Genomic DNA, 19,294 nt, shown 5'->3' with positions numbered 1-19,294 from the left:
AATTTTACATTCTTTTTATTTACACAGACCACAATTTATTCAGCCATTTCCCTTACTGTTAAAAATATGCAGTTTCCATTTATAAATTTTTCATGAATAAAGCTACAATGAATATTCCCTAACAGAAGTTTCTAATGTTCTGTCTGATGATCTCCTAAAGACAGATTTCTAGAGGTTGGGTCAGTGGGTCAAAAGAAATGCGTCAAATTTTGCAACATGTTGCCAATTTTCTTCTCATAAATATTACAGTAAAGTTCCTTCATATCAGCAAGGTATCAGATTGGTTTTGTTAATAAGAACCAGTTTTCTTTAATTTGAGACTTTGCTCACATTTTTCTGCTTAGATTAGAGCAGTATTCCCCTTTATTTTTCTCCCTTTTTATAGTTTCATTCTCCACATTTAGCTCTAATCCATTGGCATTTATTTTTGCATATAATATGAGGTGACTATCAGTCCATTTTTTTCCCCTGTAGTTGACCAATTATCTTTTTTGGGAAAATTTTCTTTCCCATTAAACCTTTGATCTTTGAGCTACATGTATCATGTACAAACTTGTTACAATTTTTATTGTCTGTTTCTATACAGCATAGTCTACTTTATTCCATTAATTTTGCAGTTGGGTTTTTCTCTGCTGTGACAGTTTTAATTATCATAGCATTATACTACATGTTACCTTCTGGTTGCTCAAGACCCCCCTCTAATCTCTTTTGTTAAAAATTTATTTGATAGTCTAACTCATGTGTTCTTTCAGATATACTTTTAAATCATCTTTCAAGTCCCAAATAAAAATTCCATATGGGATTTTGATTGTAATAATATTAAAGCTGTAAATCATCTTAAGTCATGCATATATATAGTTACATATTATAACTATTAGCATAGTTAATAATAGCATTTTTAACAGAAATACCTCTCTTCTTTATCTTTTGTAAAGTCATGTACTTTTTTTCTTTTCTAGCTCTCATGCATTTGTTAGTATTGCTTAAGAATAGTTTTGGTGTTTTATCTTACCAATGCTATTGTAAGATCATTGTTCTGGCATATTTTATAAATGATGATTACTGGTACACAGGAAAGCTATTCACCCATTCATGTATTTATTTATCAAATATCTAGAACTTATTAAGTGCTGAGCAATTAATTGACACTATGCTGAGCATTTATTTACTGTGCTGGATGCTAGTTGTCCATTAATGGCTAAAACAAACATCATCTCTGTATTATTAGAATTCACAATCCAGTGCGGCAGATAGGCATCAAGTAACCAAGCAAGCAAATAACATATAATTACAATTTGTGATGAATTTACAGGGTGCAGGAATAAAGTATAGCAGGGAAATCCTACTTTGATATAGTGATCAGGGAGTGTCTATCTGAGAAAACTATAATAAAGCCAAGAACAGAAGGATAAGAGGAATCAGCAAGGCAAGAAGTATGGAGAGTAGTGTTCGAAGAAGAGACGACATTTGAATGTCCCAGAAATGGTAAAAATCTAATGAAGGAATGGAAAGTAACAGAAATCAGATTGGTTAGAGCAAAATGAGTAAGTGAGGAAAAGTACAAAATGGTCTTGAAGAAGATCAAACGATCCTCATTGTCATGATGGGAAGTCTTCATTTTACTATTTTAACAATATATTATATTATAATAGGTACACTACATGCACATATACAAAAACCAAAAAGGTAGAGTTTAAAAACCCAGACTTCAGTTTCTGTCCCCAGCATTACCCAATAACTTATTGAGTGTGTCTGTGCATTTAAAAATGATAGCACATGTTAGTTCTTTCCTTCTCCCACACCCACTTTTCAACTGGATGGATTTATAATATGACCAATCGTCTGTTTAGGGTCATTTAAGTTATTTCTAATTATTTATTATTGTAAAGGATCTTATTATATCCTTTGATCTTTGCACATGGATGGTCATATTTATGAAATAAGTCGACAGAATTAGGGTTACTGAACTCATGAGTAGAAATATTGTCAATTTTTACAGATATTGCCAAATTCACACATTTCACCAACTAGGTATAAGAGTGACTATTTTCCCCACAACCTAGCCGGTGTGAAATGTTAGTAATCGGGGAAATTGATATTAAAATCATAATGGGAGACCATTCTGTATCCACCAGGTTAGCACTGAGTATTCCCACTCCACACCCCAGAGTCACCTTTGCACATGTGCCCCAGGAACATGCCCACAATGTTCAGAGCAGCATTTTCCACGAGAGAATGGGAGTGGAAATAATCAGAATGTCCACGAGTAGTGGAACAGATAAATATTTTGTGGTGTATTAAGTACTATTTAGCAGTAAAAATAAAGGAACTATCAATGTATGCATCAAAATGAATAAAGAAAATAATGTTCAGTAAAAAATGTGATTCCAATGATATAAAATTTAAAAACAACTGAAGTCAAACTAAGCAATACGAGAGATTTTTCAAAATGTTCATGCCCACTTGACTCCACAGGATCAGTGATTACTCACAGTTGTTTATTTAACTGGATTTAAATGATGGGTTTATGGTAAGATAATATGGATTTCAAAACTTTTTGCACCAAAATAAACTTATACAAATGTGGCAATGTGTCTAAATAGGATTCAACTTGAGATACTAAAAAGGATAAGATATCAGTTACAAAAGAACCCCTATCAGAGCAACATGAATTCTGCTAAAATTGAAGTAAGGACAAACGTCAAATTGATGGGGAAGCTTTGGTGGAAGAATGGTGAAATCACTGGTGCTTTACAAAAGTTCATAGAAAGAATGCCCCAGAGAAATCGGCAGTTTACAAATGGATCACTCATTTTAAGAAAGGATGAGATGATGTTGAAGATGTAAAGCCCACAGGGCAGACAATCCACATCAGTCTGTGAAGAAAAAGTTAATTGTGTCCATGTCCTAATTGAAGAGGACCAACTATTAACGGCAGAAACAATAGCCAATATCATTGACATCTCAATTAGTTCAGCTTACACAATTCTGGCTGAACAATGAAAGTTGATCAAACTCTACTTGATGGGTATGAAAATCCACGTGCCCAAATCAGCTGCAGACAAGAGAAGAGCTTTCAGCGGACATTTTAAACAAGTAGGATCAAGATCCTGAAGCATTTCTTTGAAACACTGTAACAGGAGATGAAACCTGGTTTTTAAAATTTGCTGAGGCTAACTTCAAGTCCTATCCTAAGATGATATTTTACAAATTTTCAATATGTGCCTTAAAAGAATTTCTACTATCTAATTATTGAATAGCATGTTTGTATTAGTCCGTTTTCATGAGGTTGATAAAGACATACCTGAGACTGGGTAATTTATAAAGAAAAAGAGGATTAATGGACTCACAGTTCCACGTGGCTAGGGAGGCCTCACAATCATGGCAGAAGGAGAAAGGCATGTCTTACATGGTGGCAGGCAAGACAGAATGAAAGCCAAGTGAAAGAAGAAATCTCTCATAAAACCGTCAGATACCTTAAGACTTATTCACTACCATGAGAACAGTATGGGGGAAACCATCGCCATGATTTAATTTTATCCCACTGGATCCCTCCCACTACACCTCAGAATTATGGGAGCTACAATTCAAGATGAGATTTTGGTAGGGACACAGCCAAACCATATCAATGTTTCATTTCAAGGTTGTTAATCATATGAGCTTTCCAAATTATCTCTATCTTTGCTGACTTTTTAATCTGTTTGGTTTATAAACTGCTGAAAATTGTGTTAAAAGAGACCACTATGACTATAGATTTATAAATAATTACATAGACTTTTATCTTATTTTGCAGTGTATACTTTGAGGCTATGCTATTAAATGTGTCCATGTTCAGAATTTTTATGTATTTCTGATGTATTAAACACTTTATTATTGTATAGTGACCCTACTTATCTCTAGTAATGCCCTTTTCAAAAAATTATCTTTAGTCTGGCATTTATACAACAAAGCCAGCTTTATTTTGTTTTCACTTCCAAATTTTTATATCAATATACTTTAGGACTATATTTTACAAATAGGACATATAATATTTCTTTTTATCTAATGTGAAAATCTTTATCATAACTGAAGAATATGTCTCCTATATGTAACATTTTTATCTGACTGTTTTCAAGATTTTGTTTTTTTAGCATTTTGATTATGATGTGCCCAGGAATAGTTTTGTTCACAGTTATCCTATGTAGGGTTTGCTAAGATTATTGAACCTGTAAATATGTATCCTGATAAAATTTATAAGAATTGCATTATATCTTTAAGCAAATTAGTTTAGCCCCATTCTCTCCTTCCTTTCCTTCTGAGAATCCAATAATATATATGTTAGGCCCTTCAATGTTGTCACATGAACTACTAAAACCTTTTCATAAATCATTTAAAAAAATTTTTTTGGCTGTCCGTGGTGGCTCACACATGTAATCCCAGCACTTTGGGAGGCCCAGGCAGGCAGATCACCTGAGGTCAGGATGTCAAGACCAGCCCGGCCAACATAGGAAAATCTCATCTCTACTAAAAATACAAAAATTAGCCACATGCGGTGGTGCACACCTGTAATCCCAGCTACTCAGGAGGCTGAGGCAGGAGAATTGCTTGAATCTGGGAGGCAGAGGTTGCAGTGAGCCAAGATCGTGCTGCTGCACTCCTGCCTGGGTGACAGAGTGAGACCCTATCTCAAATATATATATATATATATATATATATATATATGTGCCAGGCACAGTTGCTCATGTATGTAATCCCAGCACTTTCAAAAAAGTATATAAAATATATTTTTATTTATTAATATATATTATTAAATAATTATTAATAATTTTTTCAAAATGGTTATATTCTATTGGCATATTTCCAAATTTACTGATTCTTCCATCATCTATGTTCTGCTGTTAATATCCAGTTGGTTCAGATATTTTCTTTTTCAGTTCTGAAATTTTCTTTTTTTGAGGTTTCTATTTCTTTTCTTATTTCTTATCTTTTCATTCACTGCTAAAATATTTACTTTCAGTGAATTTCATTCACTGCTAGAATGTCACTGAGCAAAGTTGTAAGAACTATTATAATCTCGACCTGCTGATTCCAACATCTGGGTCAGATTAGAATAGATGTCTGTTGACTATCTTTTCTCTTGAGATTGAGTCACATTTTAATGTTTATTTTTATGTCACATAATTCTGTGCTATGTTCTGGGCATTGTGAATGCTCTATGGTTAAGACTGAATTATCTTACATACCCCTGGAAATAGTGATTTTTGTTTTGTTCCATTTCACTTTAGCAGGTAATTAACTTGATTGAAATCAAAAGAAAGTCTGTCTTTTGGACTGCAGTTCAAATATCAGTTCAGTTATTTTATCCTTATCAATTGCTTACTGTCTTCCCTGTGCATATGTGGTTCAGATAAGAGGTTATAAAACAATTTTAGGTTTTCTTTCACCGGGTTCTTTTCTTTTTGGAATTCTCCTCCCACCTTCTGGAAGCTACAGTGGTCTGGAACTCTGTTCTTTGCTTCTTTAAGCCACCTGCATTTTCTATTGGAGTTACAGCTACCACATATTGCATGAGCTGTGACCTGTTCTCAGGCTAAAGCCATGAAAATAAAGAAATTCATACTTTATGTATGAAATTCTTCCATGTGTTGACCCCTTTTCAAGAATCTGTCTACTTTTCTTGACTGAACAGTAGTTAGAAAGGGGGCAAATGAAAAAGTAGGAAGCCCAATTTAAGAGTCCAGGAAGCATATTTTGATGCCTAGAAATAGAATAATGGAAGTGGAGATGAAAAGCAATAGAAAAACGTGTTTCTTTTCTTGAGTTAGAAACAAGACTTGGATTCTATCCAAGAAGACCCGAGAACACCAGAGTCTAAATATAGTAGTCAATGTATTCGAAGGCAAAGGTATTCAATGGATTCCTTTCCTGTTTCTTATTAGTCTCTTCTTTTTATCCCCACCAGATTCTCCAGCCCCTTAAAAGCCAGAAGCTTTTGCTGGTGAAGGGGAGACAGATAAGGTGGAGTGAAGAAGCCAACCAGATTCCCTCTTTTTCACAGCAGGTTTCCCATGAAGACTCCAGTCTAAACCTGGGGAGAAAGAAGCCTTAAATTGGAGAAAGTGGTGAAAGAAGCCTTCTCCAAAGGGATGACATTTGCCTCAAGATCTGAATGAAGGGCATAGCTCTACAAACATGCGATTAAACATATGGATTACTACATTAGGATTTACCTTGGAAATTCATATTTATTTGTATATTTTATTGTTGCTTGTAAATAGCTTTTGTTTTAAGCACCTGACCAGACTGTGTTTGTTTTAGGTTGTGGCCCAGGCAGTGTTATTCATGTGTATGAACACAGCTGGAATCTTCATCAGTTACCTGTCAGACCGGGCCCAGCGACAAGCTTTCCTGGAGACTCGGAGGTGTGTGGAGGCCAGGCTGCGCCTGGAGACAGAGAACCAAAGACAGGTACCAACTGACAAGGCTGTGTGTTTTAGTTATCACCTAGCCAGTCTCTAAATTATATGGAGCTACTGTTTTACTCCCAAACACGTCCTGACTTAAAAGTGTTCTCTTAAAGTTTATGTCATAGGATTCCAGAGTCTGAAATAGTTGTGTTAGACTTACAGGTCAAAATGGGTTGGTCTTATTCTCCACACTCAATTCATCGTTCCCCATAAGAAATAAAGAGATTACAGTCACAAATTTATTTTCTGACACCTTTCACTGACATCTGTGTTTGTGAACAAGGTCATGATTCCTCAAAATCATCAGCATGCCTATCTTTGACCCTCTTTCTTTTAAACTGTAAATGTGTTATTTCAGATATTTTTTTTTCTGTTTACCAATTCAAATTAGAGTACGCGCATGGAAGAATCTTATACTTGTCTAGTCTCTAAAACCACAACCTGATTTTTAGAAGAGATGTACACAAAAAAGTCCTGTGGACATGATGCCAACATCAAAATAAGGGATACAGTAGGAAAAGAAGTTGGATTGCAGGGGGCAATAATGTGTTCCAATTTGGAGAGGTTAAGATAAAAGAATTTTTTGGACATCCTGATTGGGTGGATGTTATAAGAACTTAAAAGTAGCTTTGGCCTCAAATAATATATTTCTCCAAAATTAAATTTACTTTCAAAGAATAAAGATTTGTCCCTATTAAAGCTATTTATATATTTTAAGTCCATGAATACCTTTGTTTTGAACACAATTTTCCAAGTGGAATATCAAGTACGTGTTGAAAACTGATTTTAGCATCAACTTGTAGCATCCCAAGTATATATGCTCTTGGAAATTTTATGCTTGTAGATATATTATCTCTACAATCCTAGACCTTTTTTTAACTAAGCCCTTTTTCTTAAAGTTATGTCTTATTATTTATAATACAGCACATTTCTTATTTAAGACTTTAGGCAATAATAGTTTGCAAAAATCATAAAGAAAGTAGCAGAGAAAGGCTCAACATTTTCTTCATGATTAATTTGCATCAAATCACCAGGAAGTCAGGGATCTCTGAAGTGAGTGAAGCCAGGTCCATGTGACTCTAATGGATGAGACAGACAGGTAGGGCCCACCTGACAGGACTGAACTCCCACTGCCATCTGCTGTCGCCCAGGGCAGAGGAAACTACTGAGTTTTCAGATCTTACTTTGACTTTACAAAATTCAGAATAAGGAATTTCTGTGTTATTGCCTAAAATAATTCTGGAACCTCATAGTAGTTTCTCTGAATAGCCCTTGGAATAATTAAGAAAAATAACTTTAAGAAAGAAAACACCTTGTACAATAAACATGAGTATCTCCCAGGACTATTGTATTAAGTTCGTGTGCAAAACAGATCAGTTGCCAGACTGGCATGTCACTCTTTCCATGGGATCTGTGCCAATTCAGAGAATGCTGCCATATTAATAATTTATTCAACTGTTCTTAATGCTTTGTCACAACAAGAGCTGAAATTGTGGGTGAGTTGTATGGGATGCCTCTTATTTAGTGTTTATGATATATTGGAGACACTAAAAAATATTGCCTTACCATCTCCATAAGACTTTTTGCTTCTTTTCTCATCCTTCAAGCTGGGTGTCTTGGAATCACTGTGATCTAATAATCTAAAATTGTGGAGGAATCATCCACCATTCTCTCTAATCTTTATTTTTTTAAGTTTGCAGAAGGAGGAAGAAAATAATAATATACAGAGGTAAGAGAAAGTGACAACTAGAATTTAGTGAAAAGACCACTAGAGTTTGGGTCATGGCTCTTATTACTTCCTACTTGGGCCACCTAAGCTACTTAACTTTCCACCATAGGTTCCTTTTTTATACATGGGCCAATATCTTTCTCTTCTGCATTACATTTGCCTCAAATGAGATACTATGTAGAAAGCATAGCAAACATGTAAGTCAGTTTCATTGATTTCTTGGATAAAATACAAGAAAAGACTATCTTTTGTGGAAGGTTTTTTGTTCCTAGGATTAAGTAAAATACTGTGTAGTCTTCTTTTAGTCCTGTGTTCACAACTATGATAAGAAGTTTGTGGCATGTTGACCACCCTTTATTTACCCAAGGGTATTGTCTGAGATAGCTGACTCCACATCATCAGTGCTAAAGTTACTTTCCACTGGCATTTGATCTCTGCTTCAGGTTTCCATTATCCTTGAGAACTTCCTCAGTAATAGATGGACAGTGTAGTCTGGCAGAAAAAACATAGGCTTTCAAATGAGATTGCCCTGGATTAGTAATTTTTACTTACTTACTATTTTAGTGAGCTTGAGCAAGCTCTGAGTCTTAGTTTGCCCATCAATGGCATGGGAATAATAACATCCTTCCTGAAAAGTCTCCTTAATGGTTAGAATTACTTTGTGTGAGATGCCCTTGCAAGTCAGTGAAGAGTTTCTATTAGCATTATTGTGTGTAATGATTTATATGAATCAGTCAACATAGTTCATTCCCAAGAGGACTCATGTGAGAATTTATTATGCATTGACTTGGCTCAGTTGTAATAACTTAGGGTTATTTATATGGAGGTAGATCAGGATGATGGCTCTCCTTAAGTGCATAGCAACCAGAATCATCATTAGGTCCCATTCATATCTTTTAAAATATCATGTGTCATTGACAAATGAATTCCCATTTTCCTCTTATCAGAACTAATTATAATGCCATAATTGTTAAAAATTCTATACCCTGTGAAGGAGATGCTGTAAGAACCTAAGTGACAGCAGATACCTTTTCCTCGGATAATGATCCTAAATAAGATTGATAGTAATATTTTGCAATTATAAATTAAGAATCAAATAGGTTATATTCAACAGAAATGACCGGGTTTTGTGGGATTTTTCAAGCACTCATGATTTTTATTTCATGGTAGGATACAAAAAAAATTAATTGTTTAATTTGTTCAACCGTGAATTAGTTTCTTTATAGAGGGTTTATTATGTGTCAGGAGCTCTGCTGAGCATTGGGAATATAATGCTGACTAGCAATCAGATCCTGGCCTTAAAGAGTTTACCAGGTGTAGAAGAAGCTGAATGACTACACAGACATGTATGGCAATAGTGTATGGGTCAAACCTAACCTGGAGGCTTGCAGAAGGCTATCGAAAAAAAATTTTACCTGAGCTGACATGTGAATAGGATTCAGCTCAGTGGAGAAGCAGTAAAGTGTACACCATAAAGAGCAAAAAACACATGCAAAAATCTTAAAGGAAGAGAGAAAGTAGTTTGTCAGAAGGATTTATGAGAATTCCCACGATCATTCATTCATTTATTCATCTATCTATTCACCCATTCATGCTGTAGAGAGAGAGCCAAATAAGACTGTCTTTACTCTGAATTGGACCTGGAGGATGAGTATGACTTTAATTATTAGAAGAGAGGGAAGAAAGAAATTAGCAAAGATACCGATGACAAGATATGTATGACCTATTAAAGGACAGCAATGCTGGACACTAGGTTTTCTCTGATATCCTGCAGCAAATTGTGAACCTCTTAAGTGGAATATTACTGCTTTCCATTCAATAACAGATATATATTTCCTGAGTGTTAACTATGCACCAGGCATTATTCAAAGTGCTGTGTACACCAAAGTGAAGAAATTCTTTGACAGATCTGTGTTAACAGCATGCCACACTGGATCTCAATCATTGCATGTCTCTTTCCCCAAACTGCTATTTCACCAGCCTGTGCCATGTATTAATAGTTCTGGGAAATCCACCTCCCTCCTAATGTGTCTCTACTCTTCTGCCTCAGCATTCCTTTCTCCAGGAGGCTTGCTTTTGTCTCTCAGGTAGAGTTGAAATGGTTTTCTTGTACTCGCTGCATGTCATGATAGTTAAGTCTATTAAAGAATGCATCCCACTTTATTACATATACTAATCTGTGCTTCTCTCTCTCTCCACAGTCTCTAAAGACTAGTTAAAGGCAGCTACTCTACATAATTCAACGGATTCTCTGGTTTTTATCTAGCATAGTGGCTGAAATGTAGGATCTTCTGAGTAATATTTATTTAACTAGTTATATTGAATTCAAACTTTGGCTCCTAACTTCACTTCTACCTATATGAATATTAAAATAACTCCTTTGCGTAAAAATAAAGATACCTGTGCCCCTTGTGCCCTCCATTAAAAAACTAAGTGGGAAGAGCACTTTTACCCAATTCAGGAGAGACTGGGACAGGCTAAGCATGCATCTTAAGCTGACTTGTTAGGGGAATTTTCCATCTGGAAGCTACATCTTGGAGCATCTTTCTTTAGGGAGTTAGATTCTAATTATTATAGTTTTCATAATCCTGCTGCTTCTCCCGAATGATGCAAATGGCCCATATTTATTTTAAATATTAAAATGAATTAATTGTTTTTCTTGCAGCTTGGAGAATTGTAAACCTCCTTATGGTAATCATGGCATTTCGAGGTGTCTCAGAAGCTCTGGGGGCACTGGAATAAAGTCTCTGATGATGCCATATGTTGCAGCAGCAGGAAGATTATTTTTAAATGCAGCAGATGTTTTAGCTGTATTAAAGCAATTCTGTTAAACTTAAATATCTTTGTTAGACAATACTGGTGTAAACTGGTGGTTCAGACAGTAGATTGAGAAAGCTGGGTTTCCTACTGAGTTCTGAGTTGATTAGTTCGATTCATTTTGGTACCTTTTAACATCTTGGGGACTTTTTAAAGTTAAAAATAATATTGATTAGTACAGTAGAGCTTTGTCATTGTTAATTCATTCAGAGAATCAAGGTTGACCTAAAAGTGGTAGAACTTTAGAATCTTTATTCTTTCTGCTCCAACTAGATGGGTCTTCTCATTATACTCCAAAAACCTCTTACTTCCAAGTCATTTTCTGCTATTCTTCATTCCTTACATTCAAAGCCACCCACTGACCACCCATCGTGTTCAGCCTTATCTGTTATCAACATCTTTCATATTCATTATTCTTTAGTTTATACTGAAATATTCACTGTTTGCTACACATTCTTCTTACCCTCTACACTCATGCCTTTGTTTACACCTTTTTCCCTATCTGGTGTAACTTTCCTTTCATCCCTGCACCTTATCAATCCTTCAAAACTCAGCTCAAATGTCACCTCCATGAGAGTTTCATTCATACATTTCTGTGTGGAATTAATCTCTTTATATATTCTGCTATACCCTTGCCTTATTTTTGCCTCCTCGTATCCTTGATTTTCACAGCACTTGGCATTGCTGAGTCACCCCCCAACCCCCTTTCCTTGAAGCACTCTCCTCTCTTAATTTTACTAGGGGGCACTTGATTTTCTTTCCAGTCTTTCAGATTCCTGTTTCCTTCACATATCCCTCTTCCTCCTCCAAACACTTAAATGTAGGCATCCTTCAAGGGCCTCTCCTTCACCCCTTCTTTTTTGTTCATGTCTTGGTTCTCTTTTGGTGCTGTATCATGGCTTCAACCATCACTTCCAGATTGTTCCCACATCAGCATCTCTAACATTACATTCTTTTCTGAGGTCCAGATGCCCACCACCAGCACCAGCTCGATAGCCTCATCAGCATGTCCCACATGTATCACCAGCTCGGCCTGTTCGTGATCCTCCCATTCCCCCAAAAAGTACTCCTCTTTCTCTGTGATACACACTTGTACCTGATCCTTTCACATCAACCATGGTCCCTATCCCTGTGGGTGCTATCTTCACCATATATGCACACATTTTTTTCTATATTTCCTTTACTAGCACTGCCTGGTTTAAGTCCTCTCGCAAAATAGCTTTCTAATTGGTGTTAACCAGTTACTAACCAGTGTATACTAATCTAGCCACCTGTAGTCACTCACCTTAACATTCTTCTTGAAAAATAAATCTATTTCCCTTTTCTGCACTTTCCTTATGATCTATGAAATTAAAAAAAAAAAAAAACTAAACAAACTTACTGAGCTCTGCAGGGCATGAAGCCAAAGCCACTGCTTTCTTTCACCTATTCTTGTCCTTCTCTAGCTGATGTTGAGATGGTGAGGCAGGAATCCATTGGTTTCTCTTTTCCAGAGAGCAGTATTCATATGTTAGAAGTCATTGTATATACATTCTCCAGACCTTTCTGTGGGGTAAGAATGTGATTCCTCCCCACAGGCAGTCTACCCCACAGGGAGCCCACTCATGCAGTCTCCTCTCCTCCCCACAGGGAGCCCACTCATGCAGGCTCCTGTCCTCTCCACAGAGAGCCCACTCATGCAGTCTCCTCTGTCCCACACAGGGAGCCCGCCCATGCAAGCTCTTGACCTCTTCACAGGGAGCCCACCCATGCAGGCTCCTCTCCTCCCCACAAAGAGGCCACCTATGCAGACTGCTGTCCCCTACCCCTGATAGGAAGCCCTGACATTCAGGCTGCTGTCCTCCCTGCAGGGATTCCACTGATGCAGTGAGCCCACAGTAGCCAGCTACTCTGCCTCTGGCTGAGGAACTGTAGCTATAGAGCAGAAAGAAAAAATAGGAAGCTCATGTCTGCCTCCTTTGCAGCCAAGTCTCCCATTCATTTGCCAATAATAAAGTGGCTGCTTTGATTGAATGATTTGATTTGGTCGATTCCTGTCTGTCTTCCATATCTATTTCTCAGTTGGTTCATTTGAGAAGGGAGGTGTATGACTAACTCACATCTCAAAACCCCAGCACAGAGTATTACACCTGTCAGGATCATCTTCTTAGTGCCTAATTTGGATTATATAAGACCTCACACTAAATGTGAGAAAGCCCCAGGATTGCTACTGCCCATAGAACCCACCCAATTTCATTTGCCCTGCATCACAGCCCATTCACCACCTGTCTCCAGCGTGACATTCCAATCATGTCACTTGCTGCCTCCCACTTTGTACTCTAACACTTCACACAGCCCAGCAAAGATGCCTCGCACGTCTATGCCTTGGATTTCTTGCTGGTCGTTCCCTACCTGTCTCCCTCCCTCTCTGCTTCTCTGCCATTATCTCTGCCTCTGGAGTGTGGCCTTTATGGATCTCATCGACAGACTCATTACCCTCTGGCTTCTTGTTGGGTTCGGCCAATGGGAGGCACTGGATGTGAACTAGAGTGTGGGAGGACAGAGACGTCCATACATTTATCTTCCCATATCCTACCCTGCTGGATTGTAGATTTACAGTGGCTGCATTTATCTACCAAAAGCCACAGTTCCTATTAGGCAGCCCTTGCTTAAAGGATTTGCCAGATTCCAGGGGTGTTTGTAGCTGCCTGCCCTTCCTAACCTTGGGGTGCTTTACCATCCATTGTTGAGTACCTTAATTTTTCAATAACTCTCTTTCATTATCCCTTTTGAGGTACCAGCTATGTCCTGCCAGGAAACTAAATGACATGCCACTATTGCTCCATTAGGATGAGATGTTCCACTCCCACTCTGTATATATTTGTGAGGCAGTTCAGCAGAGCAGAAAGACACTGGGCTAGAAGTCAGAAAATCTCTACTCTGTCCAGTATGGTACTAGCCGTCTGTGTATATTTAGCATCTGCAACGTGCCTGTTTTAAAATGAGACATGCTGTGCGTGTAAAATACACACCAGATGTTAAAGACAATCCAAAAAAAGAAGAAATGCAAAATATCTCATTAATGACTTTTTACAAACTAATTGAATGTTGATTATACATTGAAATGATATTTGGAATATATTTGGTTAACTAGAATATACAATTACAATGAATTTCAACTGTTTCTGGCTAATTTTTTATGGAATTTTTAAATTGGGAATTTTTAAATTATATATGTGGTTCACATTGTATTTCTATTGGACAGTATTGACCTAGATGCTTGTCCCATTTCTATTTCTAACTTGCTAGTGTGACTCTGAGCAAGTTGTCAAACCGTTTTGTATGTGAGTTTCCTCATCTCTCAATTAGAAATGATAATTCCTTCCCTAACCCACAGGAGTGTTTTGAGAGACAAATAACATAATGCCTGAAAAAGTGTTATTTCAACTGTAAAGAACTCTACAAATGTTAGGGCTGTTTCTCTGAAAATCTCACCAACGCCCCAATCTGATGCTCAGATGCCCCACCCCCCTTATGAAGCATCCTCTAATGTTTCCTGTTGTAAGTTATTTCTTTCTTTTTGGCACTAAGACATTTTTGTTAACATGAGTTTTTCACATTCTGTTTTATATCAGGGTTAGCACCATGCTTCCCTTCAATTGCCAGGAAGGTTTTGAGTGGCAAGCACAGTACCAGTGTTAATGGCCTCTGATCTCCCTGTAACAATTGACTTCATTCAAAGAACTGTGTTTACCCGATGTGAGTGGGACACCAGCTCTTGCGTTCCATCTGGCTGCCTGGTTCTTTGCAATCTTCCTAGCACATTATTTGCGTTTTCTGGCATGATGGAAGAAGTGAAGACTTTGAAGAAAAACAAACCTGTATTTGATTCCTAGCTCTAAGTCTATATCTGGGTGACTGTGTGTACACCAACCTTAGATTCAACATCTGTCGAAGATAATAATCCCTAGATCTCAAGCTGGTTGTAAGAAAATCAAGCAATATATAGAAAGCATCTGACCCATTGGCTAACATAGTGGGGCCTCAATAGATGAGAGCTGGGGGTCATGGCTGATCCTTGAACTGTTAGATAACCCAGGCCATATCCTAAGTTTCAAAGTAGAAGGTATTCTGATTCTAGTAACAACAGTTTTTCTTCTTGTTATTTGTGTTCTTATTCAAATTTGGCATCCACAAGCAATATAAATTTTTAATGCTACCCTTGATTCAAAGACAGTTCATGACCCTATGCTCATGTGCAATTATAATTTGCATACTGAGGCCATCCAGAAAGCAGAAATCAATCACCATCAGGGACCTCAACACCTTTGATCCAGCCTGGAGGAGCTGCAGGAGCCGCTGAAGAACCCTGTGGGGGCTTTTTATCTTGAAAGTCTGTGCAGATAATTTTGACTAAAGAAATTGAAATTGGAAACCTAATACAGCCTAACTATAAAATGCTGAAGAGAAGACATGCTCTGTTGCCTTGATACAGTTGAAGGCACTTTTCAAGAGTGGCAGTAAAATAGAGCAGGAGAAAAATAAAATAAGTATTTTTTAAATAACCCATGCCTCAAATAGCTTATTTTAGTGGGACTTAAGAGTATGGGTCAGTTGACCAGAATTCTACATTTACTATTTTGCATGAGTCACACCCAAAATAGATTGGCTATAAAAGAGGTAAAATAATTTAACGGCACTATCTCAGCTATCTTGGTGTAAAACCATCCTAGAATTTTTTTCCTTCTAATCTTTTGCAAATGTCTTGCCCACATCTCATTTGAAAGCAATGTTTTTAGAATGAAAGTTTTGAGTATAGTGTAGTATTCAACTCATTTTTCATAGAAACAAAAGCTTGCTTATCATAAACAGATTTGGAAACAAACATTACTGCCTCTTGGTAAAGATAGGACACAGCTAGCAGACATGGGGGGTAGACTTGAAAGAACCAGCTAGCTATGAGTGTTTAGTGTATACTGTTGACAGCCTTTCACAGTAGATAGGCTAGTGAATCGCTTAAGTGGGATAGGGAGGCCACTGTGATGCGGTGCTATTCTGTAAATTATTTATGAAAAGTCCAAAATTCCAAGTTGATCTTTTAAAAACATTGACACTACTCTTGATCGGCCGTTGGAATCTAGAAAGTTGAGACAGAGGCTGAGAACTATGCCGTCAAAGCAAAAGGAAATGTGGCATAGGGCAAAACCATTATTTCATCCTTCATTTGCTCAACAAGTATTGATCTTTCCTTCCCAAAACATTTGCCCTTGCAGTATGTCCTATCTTAGTGAACAAACAGCACCACTTGTCTACCAACTCTTCAAGCTCACACTACCCGTCCTCTCCATTTTCCCTGACATGCAGTAATAATTATGAGCAGTTAATTCTCTTTCTCATCCATCTTTCACATTTTTTTCCAACGTTTCTAACCCTACTTCCTTCTCCATTTCTCTCCTGCATCACTGTAACAACCCTTTGGTTCCCTGCAATTCATTCTCCAGGCTGCAGCCAGAGTGATCCTTCTAAAATCTAAATCTAGTTAGGTCATCTCTATGACTTCTGTACTGGGTTGAATAGTGTCCCCCTAAAATGCATGTTCCCCCGAACCTCAAAATGTGATCTTACTTGGAAATAGGATCTTTACAGATTTATTCAAGATGCAATCACACTTGATTAGGGTGGGCCTTAATTCAATATCACTGGTATTCTTATAAGAAGAGAACACAGAGAATCCCAGAGGCAGGAGCAGGAAACGCACAAAAGAGCACCACATGAAGACAGAGGCAGAGGTTGGAGCGAGGCATCTGCAAGGGCTGCTGGCAGCCACCAGAAGCCAGGAGAGTGACATGGGACAGTTTCTCCATCAGGGCCCCAGAAAAAAATCCAACCCTGACAATACCTTCCTTTCAGACTTCTGACCTCCAAAACTGTAGGAGAATACATTTCTATTGTTTTAAACCACCAAATTGTGTGGTAATCTTTTATGCCAGCTTAGGATACTAATACAACTTCCTATTGCTGTTAGAATGAAGTCAGACCCATTTCTTACCTCTCTCCCCTCCTTAAACATTGCCTGGATGGAAGTAACAGTGACTGGCTCTGATATAGCATTTACTATGTGTGAGGTTCTGTACTTCACATAGATTACTTCATTCAATCCTCAGATAAATCCTATGAAGTGGCTGAATTTTTTACCTCCATTTTATAGATGAGGAATTTGAAAAACAGAGAGGCTAAATAACAGCTAGTAAGTTGTACACCTGGTACTCAGACCTAAACAGTCTTCTCCAGAGCCCATATAACCTATTATTATGCTACGATGTCCTTCAACATGGGATGCTCTTCACAATCTACCCCTCTCTCCATTGGGAGGGCCCTAGCCCTCCCTTCCACATGGGCACGCTCTTTTAGCCTCAAATGACAGGAAACTCAACTCATATTGGTTCTAGCAATAAGAAGAACATATTGCCTCATGTTACTGAATATCCAGGGGCAGGTGTACAATTGTCACAACAGGACTGTAATGTGATCAACAGGAATACACATAGTGATGTGGGGAAATCAGATGAGTTGTCTTAATATAGGGAAAAGATATAGTTCAACACACACTAAAGCTACCCAGAGGAAAAGACCCAGTAGCCCATGAAGGTGCCAGCTTCCAGTGAAGGCTCCCACCCACAGTGATATGTCCTGACTAGACTGAGGCTAGTGCATTCTTCAGGGAGCTCCCTTTGCCCTTCTCACATGGGATTTTATGCTCTTGTAGCTCTTCCAAAGTATTCTAAAGGCTCCAGCTTTCTCCTTTCCCACCCACCAAGTATGAGAAAACTGCTAATAATCACAGAACATTACTTATTCCATGGTAGACTGTCTTCCTCCCCAACCAGCATTAGACCTAAGTTCTATTTCTAAGCAGGCTTCAGGCACAGCTTGGTCCAGGGGCCATCTAGTATGCTTGTTTGATTACTTCATTATTCAGGACTCAGCAAAGGCATTAAAATCCAATCAAAATTCTATACTAATTGACTTTTTTCTTAGAGCCTTCCACTCAAGAGTTATCTTCAGAGCTCTGGTGATAGTCAAATACATCTTTTCAAAATCTAATTAGGTTACTGCATTATAGAATACATACTGTGGCCCAAGTCCTGAGTTAGGTGCCAGAATTAAAAACAAGAGGAGATTTTTAAATAGAACTTTTTTGTAACAAACTAGAGTTTGGTAAGCTTGGCAGTTTCCAACTTAGTCTTAGAGTTATATATGTCATGTCTTCATATCTCCTCTGCTAGATTACAAGTTCCTTGATCCATGGAGGAATTGTGATTTTTCCCCCTATAATATCTATCCTGGTATTTAAACATTCACTAACACTGTGTCAAATGAGTAAAGTAATAATTAACTTAAGGAGCATTTCCAGTGAGCATTTCTTTTTCCCCAAATGTGTGATTATTATCAGCAGATATTGAAGAACCATTTTTCTTCTCTCTTTAGTAAATTAGAGGCTAGTTTTTGATGAATTTTCACATCCAACAGAGAATGTTCTTGTTGAACTCTATAATCCATTAACTCTTCTTTCTTCATTCTCACTGTCCAACTGAATTTGCAATTTAGATTTATGGGAGCCATGTCTTTTGTATATTAATTACAGGGATGTAAATATTTCATCTTTACAACCCCTGATTCCCCAACAGCTCAAAGCATTTTAGTTTTCACACAATTATTCCAGAATCTCTTTGGAATATGCAAGAGACATATGATGCCTTGTGTTGACTTCTGTGGTAATGTAATTAACATTTCATTATAGTCATTTTCAGTTTCTCAGCCAAGCAGACTGCAAGCATGGTGAAGGCAGAGTGAAGCTTCTCCACTGCTCTCCCCAGTGCAGAGCACAGGGCCTGCCACTAACTCATTCCTTACTACACATTTGCTGAAGAACAGTTTGTCAGATGCATGAATGAGTAGTGGAAGATATTTCACAATAGATTAGTTGGAATCATGGAAAAGATTATGACTCAAGAGTCAGCCCCATGTGATCCACTGCACCCAAGAAAAGGATGAACTCTAAATGAGATTCTGCAACACAGAGCCTGAAAAGGAGAATTCACTAATGAATCCAGATGCCTGTGTGCACATCTGGGTGCTGCCACTTACTTGCTGTGTGTCCTATGACAAGTACCTAACCTCTCTGTGCCTCAATTTACATATCTGTGGAATAGTGGTAATAAATATCCCTATCTCATTAATTGTTATGAGGATTAAATCACATAATTCACGTGCAAATCTTGAAACATAGTAGGTGCCCAATAAGAGCTCTCACTGGCAGTGG

General features: G+C 37.6%; 1 protein-coding gene across 3 annotated transcripts in view; it reads left to right on the top strand.

The window, feature by feature from the left end:
* The window catches only part of ADCY8 (adenylate cyclase 8), a 260,945-nt gene that overhangs the window by 43,314 nt on the left and 198,337 nt on the right, over positions 1 to 19,294 (top strand). For all 3 annotated transcript variants that reach the window (XM_004047533.5, XM_019031861.4, XM_019031860.4), the window contains exon 2: positions 6,298 to 6,447. In XM_004047533.5, coding sequence (XP_004047581.1) covers positions 6,298 to 6,447 — 150 coding nt within the window. The remainder of the gene's footprint in view (positions 1 to 6,297; positions 6,448 to 19,294) is intronic.

Source organism: Gorilla gorilla, chromosome 7, assembly GCF_029281585.2.
Source record: "Gorilla gorilla gorilla isolate KB3781 chromosome 7, NHGRI_mGorGor1-v2.1_pri, whole genome shotgun sequence".
In the NCBI taxonomy this organism is placed as follows: Eukaryota; Metazoa; Chordata; class Mammalia; order Primates; family Hominidae; genus Gorilla; species Gorilla gorilla.
This window is presented reverse-complemented; position numbering and strand designations above follow the sequence as displayed.